The sequence below is a fragment of the Emydura macquarii genome, unplaced genomic scaffold (genome assembly GCF_026122565.2).
Source record: "Emydura macquarii macquarii isolate MOO-44397 ecotype Brisbane River unplaced genomic scaffold, CSIRO-AGI_Emac_v2 contig_2994, whole genome shotgun sequence".
NCBI lineage: Eukaryota > Metazoa > Chordata > Testudines > Chelidae > Emydura > Emydura macquarii.
This window is the reverse complement of record NW_027133131.1, coordinates 1,964,655-1,977,148: the sequence shown is the minus strand read 5'-3', so window position 1 is coordinate 1,977,148 and position 12,494 is coordinate 1,964,655. Positions and strand designations below refer to the sequence as shown.

General features: G+C 53.2%; 1 protein-coding gene and 1 long non-coding RNA gene across 2 annotated transcripts; both read right to left on the bottom strand.

Annotated features, from left to right (window-relative positions):
* Positions 1-2,994: 2,994 nt before the first annotated feature.
* ZC3H10 (zinc finger CCCH-type containing 10) lies at positions 2,995-7,782 on the bottom strand. The gene is made up of 2 exons (XM_067529891.1): positions 7,722-7,782; positions 2,995-5,933 (listed from the first exon to the last, which is right to left on the bottom strand). Exon 2 carries the CDS (start codon positions 5,887-5,889, stop codon positions 4,705-4,707), a length of 1,185 nt encoding a protein of 394 aa, XP_067385992.1. The 5' UTR covers positions 5,890-5,933; positions 7,722-7,782; the 3' UTR covers positions 2,995-4,704.
* A 1,999-nt stretch (positions 7,783-9,781) lies between these two features.
* Positions 9,782-12,247, bottom strand: LOC137141083 (uncharacterized). The gene is made up of 3 exons (XR_010916532.1): positions 12,106-12,247; positions 11,473-11,495; positions 9,782-10,082 (listed from the first exon to the last, which is right to left on the bottom strand). It is a non-coding gene; the product is annotated as an uncharacterized lncRNA (long non-coding RNA).
* Positions 12,248-12,494: the final 247 nt, after the last annotated feature.

Sequence of the window (12,494 nt, the reverse complement as noted above, 5' to 3'; positions counted from 1 at the left end):
GGCAGCTAGCAAACACCAGAGACGTCAACAAGCATCACCAGTCTCTTAGCTCCCATTTGCGTCAAACTTGCCCTAACGGAGACCATTTACAAGGGGTGAGAATGACTCCAGTGCGTTCAGTTACACAGACACAGACAGACTCAATCTATTTAACTGAACAAAGAGACTTGATCACAGCCCGGGAGCAGCTACGTGGGAAACAAATATTTGGCAATGGGCTCTTCGATCTAGCAGACAAAGGTATAACACGATCCAACAGCTGGGAGTTGACGCTAGACAAATTCAGACCGAAAATAAAGGGTCCGTTTTTAACAGCATGGGTAATTCATCCATGGAACAATTTACCAAGGGTCGCGATGGATCATCCCTCACTGGCAATTTTTAAATCAAGACTGAATGTTTTTCTAAAAGCTCTGCCTAGGAATGAGTTTCGAAAGATCTGTTATATGGGAGGTGAGACTAGCTGGTCACCATGGTCCCTTCCAGCCTTGGAATTTATTAACCTAGGAGGTGCACAGAGGTGGCTTCTCCTGGGGAGGGGCTGCGCTGACGGGCCCGGCGGCCGATGACCCGCAGAGGGCAGCACCCTGAATGGCTCAGAGGCTCCCAGGTGTGGCCTGCTTGTAAACCAAAGGGGGAAGCAGAAATGAACAAGGGCCTTGCTCTTTAATCCTTCCCCCTCTGGCTGCAGCACAATGGGAGACCAGATGGCATCTCCCTGCTAGGGCATTGCTCTGAGCCTAAGTTCTAATAAAGGAGGTAACAGTGGAGAGCTGGGGCAAAAGGAAATTGCATGAGGGGGACGGCCTGCAGGCCAGCGATCACCAAAGATGCCTGTACAGTCTCTCACTCTCCACAACCGTCTCCTAGAGAGTCCCTTTCGTGGCCATTGCTGCCCCCTGTAGCCAGCACTGCTGGAACAGAGCATCTGGTGCCATCACTTCCACGTACAAACAATCCCCCCAAGGACACACTGACACTACCACACTGCACCACACTGGAGGAGTCCTTCTGCTATCCCTGAAGAGAAGGGCGGGTCGCCCTAGTAAGCTTTGACCAGGTCAATGGGGGTGACAGCCAGCACTGAAGGGGGGCGAGGCTGAAGACAGCAGTAGCACTGACTTCCCGCAGGCTCTGCTCCGAGCAATCTACCTGGGCAGGGTAAATCCTGATTCAGCTGCAGATCTCAGTGCCCCACGCAGGGTGGAACAACACAGGCGGGGGCAAGGCAATCAGGGCTCCCCGACAGCCCAGTCACTTGAACCAACCTTACTACAAGCTTTCCCTGCTCGCAGAAACCGCATCCTAGAGTTGGACTGGGGAAACTGTAGCACAGAACATGGACAAAGCATCCATTGTTCCCGGCTGGAAAACACTGACAAGCACCAGAGCTGCATGGCAGGCCAGACGTGACGTCCACCGCCCCTCGAGAGACGGCAGACACAAAGGGATTGCCCGAGCGGTTTAGAGCTCTTCTGATTCCTCTGCGCCGAGATCTGAGCGCGCAGGTTTACAGGAGGCTCTCCCAAGTGCCAGGCCAGCCAGGAGACCACACCGCGTTGCAACAGCACAGCGCCCATCACATGCGAAGAAGAGCCAGAGCCAGCTGAGCCCGGTGATGGGAGACGTCTCAGCAAGCTGCGAGGAGGGGCTGGAGTAATGCAAGTAGGTGGCGTTCTCCTGACTCCACAAGGAACCCACGCACCAACACAGTGCTGCCCTCTTTCGGATGAGATGCAAAGCGGCGCGGCTCCTGCTTTCTTTCAGCTATTAAAGATGTCATGGCACATCCCCCAGGCGCAGGGCTGTGACACCCCGTGTCTGAAAACACTCCCCCATATGCATCAGTGTTATGTCATTGTGAGAGGTTCTGTGCAAGGCACGTCTTGATTGGTGCTATTTTAAATAAGTCTTGATCTGCCGAACATTAATATCTTGCCGGGCTGTATGCGCTGCCATTGTACGGGAAGTTATCAGACGTCACTGAATATGCTCTTGGAACATGTTGTGAGGTGGGAAACCCGCACAGACAGCCTTTCAGGCACAACAATGGCATGACCAGCCAGCATGAATGGTTCTCTCTGACCTATTCAAGAACAGACAGATTCCACTAACAGGGTTTACAGTGAAGGCTTCACACTGTAGGAAGCACAATCCCAATGGGGTCTGACTGACCAATGAGGACAGCCCCCTGATCACAAGTGGAACCAGACTATAAAGGGGGGAGTGCCATCTCCCATACAACTGAACAGCCTTAGGGAGGGGAGTCCCAAGCAGGGAAGGTTGCCCAGCTTGGGTTTAAGAAATTGCGTGTACCAGCGAACGAGGGTGAGACATTGTTAATTCAAGTCCTGTTAGTGTGTAGAACTTAGATTGCAATTTTATGTTTATTTCTTTTGGTAACTACTTTTGATCTCTTTACACTTGCCACTTAGAATCATTTAATATCTAATTTTTCTGTAGCTATTAAACTTGTTTAATGTTTTATCTTAACCGGTGTGTTTTTGAGTGAAGTGTTTAGACACACTCTGCTCAGTAACAAAAGTTGGTGCATGTTCCTTCACTCTGAGGGAAGGGCAGACTGGCTAATAATCTTCACTGGTCAGGCTTTATAGTACAGTCCTGGGTCCCGGGCTGCGGAGCCAGCTGGAGTTTCTCTACTGTTGGTTCATGAGTAGCTGGAAAGTGTTCATTGAACTGAGCTGGGTGCAGTCTCTGCCTGTGGATGGCTGTGCAAATGCAGTACCTGTCAGAGGGCTGTAGCTTGTCACAGCATCACAATGCGAGAGGGTCAGATAAAGGGCTCAGTGGTACCCCAGCTCCTAGGCGGTGCCCACAGTAGCCCTGATCTACATCTCAGGGGGTTTATAGACTTCACATGCCTCTGTAAAGTGCTTGGATGTGCTCAGATGAAAGGGAAATGTTGTATCTGGTGGCCATAACCAGTGCTTTAAAGAGAGTGTCAACACCAGAATACATGGGGGGGGGGGGGGGGAGGGCTGTACATTGTCTTTTAATAGCTGAAAACTTTACACTGTAGTCATAGAACTAAAACTCTAGACGTACAAAGTTCAGCATTCTTAAAAAGAGCTCCCGCTGTAAAGCATTCTCCTTTTCTTTAAGTTCTTCTTAAAAAAAACCAAAACACCCCAATCAAATCCAGACATAACTACGCAAAAGCTATTCTAGACCCATGGGTGAGCTTCAGTTTTAGAAACAACAACAAAAAAAGCACTCAAGGGAGAGGTCTCTTTGAACCAGTTTTCCTTTGAGAACATATGAATGGGGTGAACAGAGAAAATGGCCGTAAGAGGCAACACAGCCCAGACTGAAGATTTAGGGGTGGGGAGGCATAGGCACGGAAGCGGCTGGTGCAAGGGTGGATTTGCTTGCTTTCACCAGTCCCAACAGCTCCAGAGGGAACTGATGAGCAGGTCTGCTCTTGCAAAGGGCTAAGTACCATCTGCAGGCACCCGGGGAACCAAGGGTGCTCCCCAATTGACAGGATCGCTCCCCAACTGCAAGCTGCCATGCCTCGAGGTAACCCCTGAGAAGCCCTGACAATTCATAATGCAACAGAGACTATTTTATTTCAACCCACAGCCTCACACAAAATGCAATGCCCACCCCACAAGCTGCTAGGCAATTCAGGGGCAGAAGCTAGACTCCTTCCCTTTTGAGTTTCACATTTAACGAGCTGCCCACCCGCATCAGGCTGGAGGGTGTGGCTGGGTTTATTTCGAACTCTGGGATTAATGATCAATTCTGCAACAGTGTCAGTTGTAACTGGTGATACCCCACCCCCACCTTTGGGGTCTGGATGGTCCTGGGAATGAGCCACCTTTTCTCTGTGGGGGTGAATGGACCAGTGATGCCCTGAAGGCCACCGCAGAGATGGTTTCCTAGAGTCTAGGTTGTGTTGTCCGGTTTTAAAACAACAGGGCTCAGCTTACATACGGGCCCAAATCCTATTTGGGATGTAAACCTTTCATCGCCAGGAACTGCCCCCGACTCTGCAAAGCCGCCCTGGGGCCATCCCCCAAGAGAGCGTGGCCAGACGGCATGCAGCACGGAGCCGGCTTTTCTGCCATCTCTGGGGGAGGTGCTGGCACCAGGGGTTCACTTCCCTGATTCTGCCTGAGCCCTGGGAAGCCTGGGACCCCGGGACTCTCTCTACTAGAAAGCAGAGTGCCAGGGGACCCAAACTCAAGCCCACCCCTTGGGCCTGATTTCCCTACAGCCTCAGTCCTCACGCGTCCTGCCAGAGCCAGGCAATAGATTGAGCTCCTGGACTCCCAGGGCTACGGAGGGGCTAGCACGGTGGGTACAGAGGACGCAGGGCGCATAGTTGGGCAAAGCTACAAATGATACGCAAAGGCTCTGAGGTTACTGTACCCTCCGAATCATGTGGCATTAACTCCTTCATCCCTGAATTCTGCTGTCTTGTGGAAGACCACGTGTAGGGTTAACAGAAATCCAAGTCACTTGCCGGCAGGGTGCAACGCCCATCCCCCATAGGCTTCTCCTGACATTTCCAAGGGTTTTCCAGTTCACATTTGGACTCAGTTTAATTCTCTTCCTTCGCAGTTCCTGTCTCCCCAAAGGAACAAGCTAGTCCTGCCAGCGACAGAGTCCTCCCACCTGCTGGGGGCAGCTGCGAACAGCACTGATTCCTGGCGGCACAGGGGGCCCTTTGGGGACCGCTTAGTGTGGCATGGCCGTTATCCTCATGCTTTGCGAGGCGATAGGGTATGTCACCATGGGTGTGGTGGCGTGGCTCATGGTGATGCCTGCCAGCGGCTGCGCCATTGAAACCGCCACGGGTGCCACCGACACTGCCACGGGTGCCATGGAGACCGGAGGAGCCATGCCCTGGGCAATGGTCTGAGCCAAAGCAGCCGAGAGCGGAGTGATTTCAGGGTTCATAGGGGGCGCTGCATTGGTGGGGGGTGCAGCCTGGGCCCCAGCCGGAGCCACCAAATCCTGCTGGGTGACAGGCCGCGGCTGAAGGGCTTGGCTGCTGAGTGTGGTGTGGGTCTGGGCAATGCTGTGGTTATAATTGGTGACGGTGCCCACAGTTGGGGCCAGGGTCTGCTCGGTGGCCGTGGCGCTGGAGCTCAGAGTCATGACTTTGGCCTGGTTCCGAAACTGGGCGTTCTGCTCCAGCAGCACCTCATTGGTTGCCAGCAGGTTGTTGACCTGCTTCTTGAGGTCCTCCACGCGCTTGCGTAGCATGATGTTCTCCTCCTCCAGGAGCCGGTACTCCACCGTGCGCGGGCTGGTGAAGCTGTACTCGTAGGTTTCAAAGTGCAGCCCGTCAACCCGCCTCCTCTTCAGCACCGGATCGTGGTCGTCGTAGCGGTCAGGGTCGTACATGACATCATAGGGGTCGTAGCGGCGCACGGTTGTGGTGATGCCCTGGTCCCGGGCCGTGATGCCCCGGGCGTCATACTCGTACTCCCGCTGCAAGTGCTGGAACTTGCACTTCACTCCCCGCTGGCAGTCGCCCTTCAGGAAGTCCCTGCAGATCGGCACCTCCTCCTTGCTGTTCGGCAGGTCCGCTGGGGAGAGGCCTAGCCCAGCCGCCACCTTCTGGCGCAGGCGCGGGGGCAGCTCCCCTGTCTTCTTGTAATAGTCCTCGTCCTCCTTGGTGCCGTGGATGAAGCGGCAGTTGAGGCGCACGCACTCCTTGTTCTGGAAGTCGTGGCAGAAGATGAACTCGTTCTTGCGCACACCCAGGTTAGTGACCTCACTGATGTCGGGGTGCCGGAAGCGGCAGCGCTTGCCCCGCTTGCAGACATTGCGCAGGAAGTCACGGCAGATGTCGTCCGAGTTGGCGCCCGCCTCATCGCTGCTGCTGCCGTTGTTGTAGTTGTCGCGGTCAGGCATTTTTCCACCCACACCCTCCCCCCGGTTGGCGTGAGCTCAGGCAACTGCAAAAGAGGAGGGGAGGCAGGGAGTGAGAAAACAAGATGGGGAGGGGAGACGCAGCGGATTCTCACTTAAAGGGAGGAACTGTTCTGGGGTAGCTGGCAGTGAAGTATCTGCCCTGAGGAATTATAGCAGGGCGCCAGCCCCTGCCGTGGTTAAGGATCCGACCAGCTTTTGGTTAAAGTTTGACTCTAAGTGCTGCAAAATCCACATGGCTACACAGGCTACCTTGAAATGTGGCATGCCGCATGGGGATGCAGGCTAGGGTTAATGTTCCAAATTTGGAGCCATTTGACCAAGTGATACCTGATACAGCCCCTTCCCCCAACCCCCCCCCCCCCCCCAGAACCCCATAACTTTGAGAGAAGCTATCATCTTTTTTTGCACAGACCTTGGTTATAGTGGTTACAGAGCATGACACAGCTTGACTTTCCACTGGGACCTAGATTGAGAACCAGCCAGCTCATTGCATAAAAACTAAAGAGCTTTCAGACAGTCATAAAAACGCACTCTTCCACTGACAGCTAACAACACCTCTGCAAACCAGACATAGTAGATGGAATTTGCAAAGCTACTGAGTTTTAATAGTGGCTTTGTCTGCCAGTTCGAAACTTACAGAGACTGGGTTTCTAAACGAGACAGGCTCAGACTCCTTAAGCTACAAACCAATATCCACAACTCTGGGGGTCCAAATGCATTTAACATCTGACTGTGTTTTCACCCCACCAGATCCTTGAACAGAGACCACCTGTCCAAAAAGGCTCAGCTTTATCTTTAAGATCCAAAATTTTCAAAGTCATCCCAGGCCGGATCACAGCTAGAGGATGTGATTTGATTTGAGATCAAAGTCCTAATTAAACCGAAAAATAACCAAAACAAACTAGCAGTCGCCCATTTTATATTAGTGCAGATCAAGGCAGAAGGGGCTCATTTCACTGCCCTCTGTCTGATGTTAGACAATATTAGGGTTCAATATTTGTATATTAGGGTCACCCAGCAAGGTACATGGAAGTCCCTTGCTGCCACACAGCTTATTGCATGCCCTACAGTTTGGGGACCACTGCCCTAAGGATAGAAGGCAGCACAAGGAACGTAAGCCAAGTATTTCCTGACAGCCAGATCTGTCAGTGGTGAGTCAATGAGAGCCGGGCCAGGAACCCAGGAGTCCTGTTCTGCAACGAGTGACCGGTGCTGCTGATTTCGGAGCCCTGTGTCCACCATGACCCTGCGCTGGGATAATTCTGCTGTGTTCTGCCCTCCCAGGCCTGCAGACCTGGGTCTTTTCACCAGCCCAGGGGCCGCGTGTTTCTGGGGCTTTGTCCCCACTGAGCCGGAGCCGCGCAGCCGGGACCACACCCTGCGGGGAGAAGGAGGACGGAGGCCAAGAGATGGGGACGGTTGGGCTGAGGGGTCACCAGCACCCTGGGCCGGGCCAGGCCAGAGGACCTGGAGAAGGAGGCAGGAGAGGGACCCAGGGCGGGTTCTGGGGCGGGGGAGAAGCTCGGGCAGGGCCGGCCCGAGGGAACCAGAGGCGCGGGAGGAGGGAAACGTGAGGGGCGCCGGGCCGGGCCAAGCGGGGGAGGGGAAGGAGCCTGAGGGGGCCGGGCCGGGCCGAGGGGGGGAGGGCAGCAGCCTGAGGGGGCCGGGCCGGGGCACTCGTGGGGCCTGGGAACGGGGGGAGGAGCACGAGGGGACCCAGGCGCCCCGTGGCGGAGGAAGAGGCCCCCCCAAACCGGCCCCCTCTGCCGGCCGGCCGGGCCCCTGCTGCGGGCGGACGGCCTCTCGCTCACCCGCGCTCCGGGCCGCGTCCTCCTCCAGCAGCAACAAAGAGCGGCCCCTTCCGGCGGCCCTTCCGCCCCCCCCACCGGAACTACTCTATGGCACTTCCTCCCGCCGGCCGGAAGTAGCGCCTCCCAGCATGCAGCACGCAGCCCGCTCGGGGTTACCATCGCGACAAGGCCCCTATAGAGTCGCCCCGTGGCTCTAATGGGGTCGTGACGGGTACCACCTCAGTGACGTCAGAGATGACATCACAGTAAAACGTCACAGCCAAGCCCTGCACACGGTAGCAGCCCCTGGCTGCTGGCAGGGCAGGACCCCACTGCCCCCACCCCTCTTCTGGGGCCCAGCCCTGGCGCTAGGGGCTGCAGCCCATGGATGAACCCTGAGACCAGGCTGACATCCCCCCCCCCACTGCCTGAGAGCACAAGGCACGACCTCCCCCACCACCACGCCTGGCAGCTTAGGGCAAAGAGCAGCATGCGGCCCCCCCAGGGCAAAGCTTCCTTTGTCTCCCATATGCTGGGGGGGAAAGCCATAGTTCAAGCGGACAACGCTGGGGTACAAGGGGGCTGTAAGTGCCCTTGGGGATGGCTCGAGCAGAGCACTAGAGCCATGTACTCCTCAGCACATGAAGGAGTAACCAGGCTGGGCAGCAAGATGGCAGAGTCCCTCACCTTCCCCTGCTTTTCCTTAGAATCACATTGAACGGTTTGATTTCACCCAGTTTCCCTTGATGCAGGCATTTTAATCATAGACTTGGGAAAGTCCCCACACCCCATCAAGGCTGAGGAGCTTGAACAAAACTCAAACCCTGCACCTGTTTATTTTGCATAGGCTAAATTCTTAAGGACATGTCAAGAAATATATTACCTAGCAGATCCAGAGCTAGAGGGCCTCTATTACACAGCTAGTTCACCTTTCTCTACCAGCCATCTGGACTGTAAGCAGTGCTAGGAGAGTTGGCAGAGGATTATCCACCAACCCACACGATCAGGCCCTAGCTACAGTTTTTGGTGTTTATTTTTTCAGCACACTCAGGATTATCCTCACTTCCAAGGGTTAAAATGCCATAAAGCACCCTGAAATCCTTCAGCAAGGAATGCAATAAATCTGAGTTCATTTTCTTGAAGTTTCAATCCTAAGGGCAGGCAGCTTTTTTTTTTTTTTTTTGGAGGGTGTGGGGGGTTGACCATTATGCATTTATACCATCCACTTCTCATAAGGAAGTCTCAATATACCACATACATCTTGGGCCACCTGTTTCATCAGGGGAATATAACTAGTGGATAAGCCTGATGTCAGATATTTCTGCATTGCAAGTGGCAGTGAGCATTACATTCTAGCCGTGCTCTCAGCACAAGAGTCAACATGTTCATAGAACGCCCTTTTGCAGCTGAGACAACCCACTATTCTAACCCCTCACTCATGTACTATATAATGGCTTCGCAATTTGCAAATAGTATCATTTGATTAGTGTTTCACCTTTTGGGTTGCAGCACAACTAGAAATTCAGCCTCTCTCTGTGAGGGATTGAGCTATTATAGTCATCACCACCTTGACTTGGTAAACACAGATGCATGTTACCCACAGCAGTCATTCAGACTAGGCAGGCAAACTCAAATACTGGGAAGCCACTGGTTAGAGACATGTGAACTCAGCACTGTTGTTCTGAAGGCTCCAACTGCATAAAGTGTACCAGGGTATATGTGCACTATGCATCCCATTCATACATCCCCCAGCAGTGCCGTGTTGTGGCTTGGAACTTTGAACACTTTCCCCAGTCACATCTTCAGCAAAAGTCATTTCTATATTCAGTGGATTCTCTTATTCTCTTAACTAGAAATCAAAAAGTCAAAAGGAGTGCTGGAGACATGCCAAGGCCATGCAACTGCAGGTGTTGGGTAAGGGCCCAGAAAGCCAGCCAGAAGAGGGTTGAAAGATACAAGTCAAGGGTCTTTAAAAGTCAAGTTACACACATGCCATGCCTAAAGATCACATTGAGGTTATTTTGTTTTAAAATCAACTTAGTGCTATTTAAAACGCAACATTAAGAAAAAAACATGCTGAATTCCCAACCAAACAAGGTTTTATTTATTGTATACCTGCTACATTCAACTACAAAGATCAGAACCAGTCCAGAATGTCAAAGCTCAGGGCTACCACCCATATGGGTGAGACCTTCATTCTGAAGACAGAAAACTCTTGAAGATGAACAGGAAAGCCTTCTTGCAACATCAGTTAGTTGTCGTGTCTGGAGGAGGTCAGCGTCCCGAACTCCAACCTTCTATGCTCTGCTTTGCAGTCTCAGTAGCAGCACAGGAGACACCTACTTAGACCTCTGCCTCATCTTTCTCCTTTTGCGCTTCAGCCTGAGAAACACAATTTTACCCCATCAGAGCAAGAGAATATCAGCACAGTAACAAAGCTATCGGTCATTCTACAGTAGGCATCCAAGCCTGTTTAAATGGACTTTGAACAAGTCATCAGTTCAAACACCTTTTGTGTCAAAGCAAGAACCCGAAAGTGAAATTACCAGAGACCGAGTAGCCTATTTCTTTGTCCACAGAAATGTGGATAGAAAACCAACAAGGACAGTACCTTCAGTAGAGGGGCTAACTCAAGCAATTAAGGATGCTTTGACAGGGGGAAAGGAGAGAGGCTAGACTTAAGCCTATATGCACTTGCCTTTCCAGAGTTTTGAGTTTTCTGAAGTTTTAGACCTTACTTTAAGCAGAGCAGAAAACTGAACAGCTAAAAACAACAACAAATGTATGTTTATTCTGTGTGGAAAAGGAACTTTGCATCTTTGCTAGTGTTTTAATGGTCCCTCATTCCTTACATATACTATAAGAGACTTGTGTAAACCCCTCTGCTTTACTAACCCCAGCAACCAATTTGGCCCATCCGTTAAAACATGTCATCCTTACCCGCAATACCCAACACAGAACAGCTTATTATACCAAAGCTGGGAAAGGTCAGAAGAGGTAGTTAGTTGTAGCACTGAGCTGACCTGGCAGCTCTTATACTTACACAGCACTTCCAGATAAGCTAAGAAATATTTGCTGGAAATAAAATAGGTTTAGTTCTGAACAAACTTCCCCACACAAGAAAAGCAGAGTTTACAATTGATGCAGACTTTGTTCAGAGGCTTTTCTATGCATACACCACAAAAGACTCCACATGCATCAATAAGTTTAGTTTCACCCTCTTTTCCCCCCCAAGCAGTATGATCACCCTTCTACAGATGAAAAATGGAGATGAGACACTTACGCAAGGTCATACAACTGTGTGTGTAGTAGAACCAGGAATTTAACCCAGATCCTAGAACAGAACTTTACCTCCAACACCCACCTGCTTGTACTTGTACTGCTCTTACGCCCACCCTTTTGTCTGTCTTGTCAATTTAGATTGTAAACTCTCTGGGGCAAGGCCCATCTCTTACTAGGAGTATGTACAGCGTCTAGCACAACGGACTCCCAATCTTAGCTGAGGCGCTAAGGAAAGAAACGTGTTTCAACTGTAATCAATTAGTCTGAGGGATGCAGGACACAGTGCTAACATCTATCGCATGCAACGGAAGATTTTTTACACTCCCTATTTGAAAGTTTGATCAGTGAACTTAGCCAGGCAATTTGACAGGTGAGCGAGCAAGGTTTAGATTTTATTAAAAAAAAGAAGTCCCGCTAAGCGTTTAAATCTAGTGTAACAAGCCGCGTGGCAAGAGGGCAAGTCACCGGGACCGAACAAAACCTCACTTACCTGCGCATACGCTTCTTTCGCCACTAGAGGAAAAAGGGAAGAAAAAACCAGAGTCAGCAGCAGCAGACGGACATAGAACAGCCACCCCCAGCACGTCTCTGTGCCCCCTGCTGCCCGGAGCAAAGGGGGCCGAGGGGAAGCGAAGGCAGCAAGTCTCTGATGATGGGGCGGGGGGGGGGGGGTGTTACTGCCGGCTCCCACTAAAAAGGGCTAGTGGCCGGCGCAGCAGCAAGGCCAGGCGTAGGACCTGGGAGGCCTCAGCGCCGAGCGCAGCCCCGCCCCACGTGTGTGCAGGCCGCTGCCTCCCACGTGCATGTGGGGCCCGGAGGGGGGAGGAGAGATACGAACTACGGCCCTCCCCCCCCGCAGCACCAAGACGGCGGACAAGCCCCCCGCCCCAATGCAGCCAGGTCTCCCCTCCCCCAGCTAGAGCCAGGGGCGCTGCGCAGAGCAATCCCTCCCCCCCCCGGCCCCGCCGCCTCCCCCCCAAGTCCCGGCTCGGGGAGGGTCCCGTCCCCCGGCCATGGAAGGGCAGCGCGGCCCGTGGCTCAGAAAAGCCCCCCCTCCCCCCGCATAGGCCCGCTGCCTGCCCCCCCGGCCTGTCCCCTGCCCCCCACCCCAGGCCCCGCTCACCTTGGCTCTCATGGCGGCCCGGGCTCAGGGCCCGCGCGCAGATGGGGGCGGATGGCGGCCGGAGCCTCCGGATTCCCACAAAATGGCGGCGGCAGCAACGGCCAAGAGAGAGAGAGGCGCGCGCTCGCCGCTCGCCTCCTTTTATAGGTCAGGCCCAGCTCCGGAAGGAGGAGTGGCGCGTGACGGGGGTAGCGTCAGCTGGGCCACGCCCCCTTTCCCGGCGCATGACGGGAATTGTAGTTTCTCCCGCTCCCGCAGCAGCATGGGAGATGTAGTTTTCTCTCCCCTCACCTCCCGCCTCCATTTTGAATACAAATCCTCCAAGCTCAGTGAATGGGGGGGAGCCCGGTCTTTCAAAGGGGGGAGAGGGGGAGTTGCAGGGCCTAATG

Coding starts and splice junctions, on each gene's coding strand:
- ZC3H10 (XM_067529891.1), bottom strand. CDS start 5,889: ATGCCTGACCGCGACAACTACAACAACGGCAGCAGCAGCGATGAGGCG.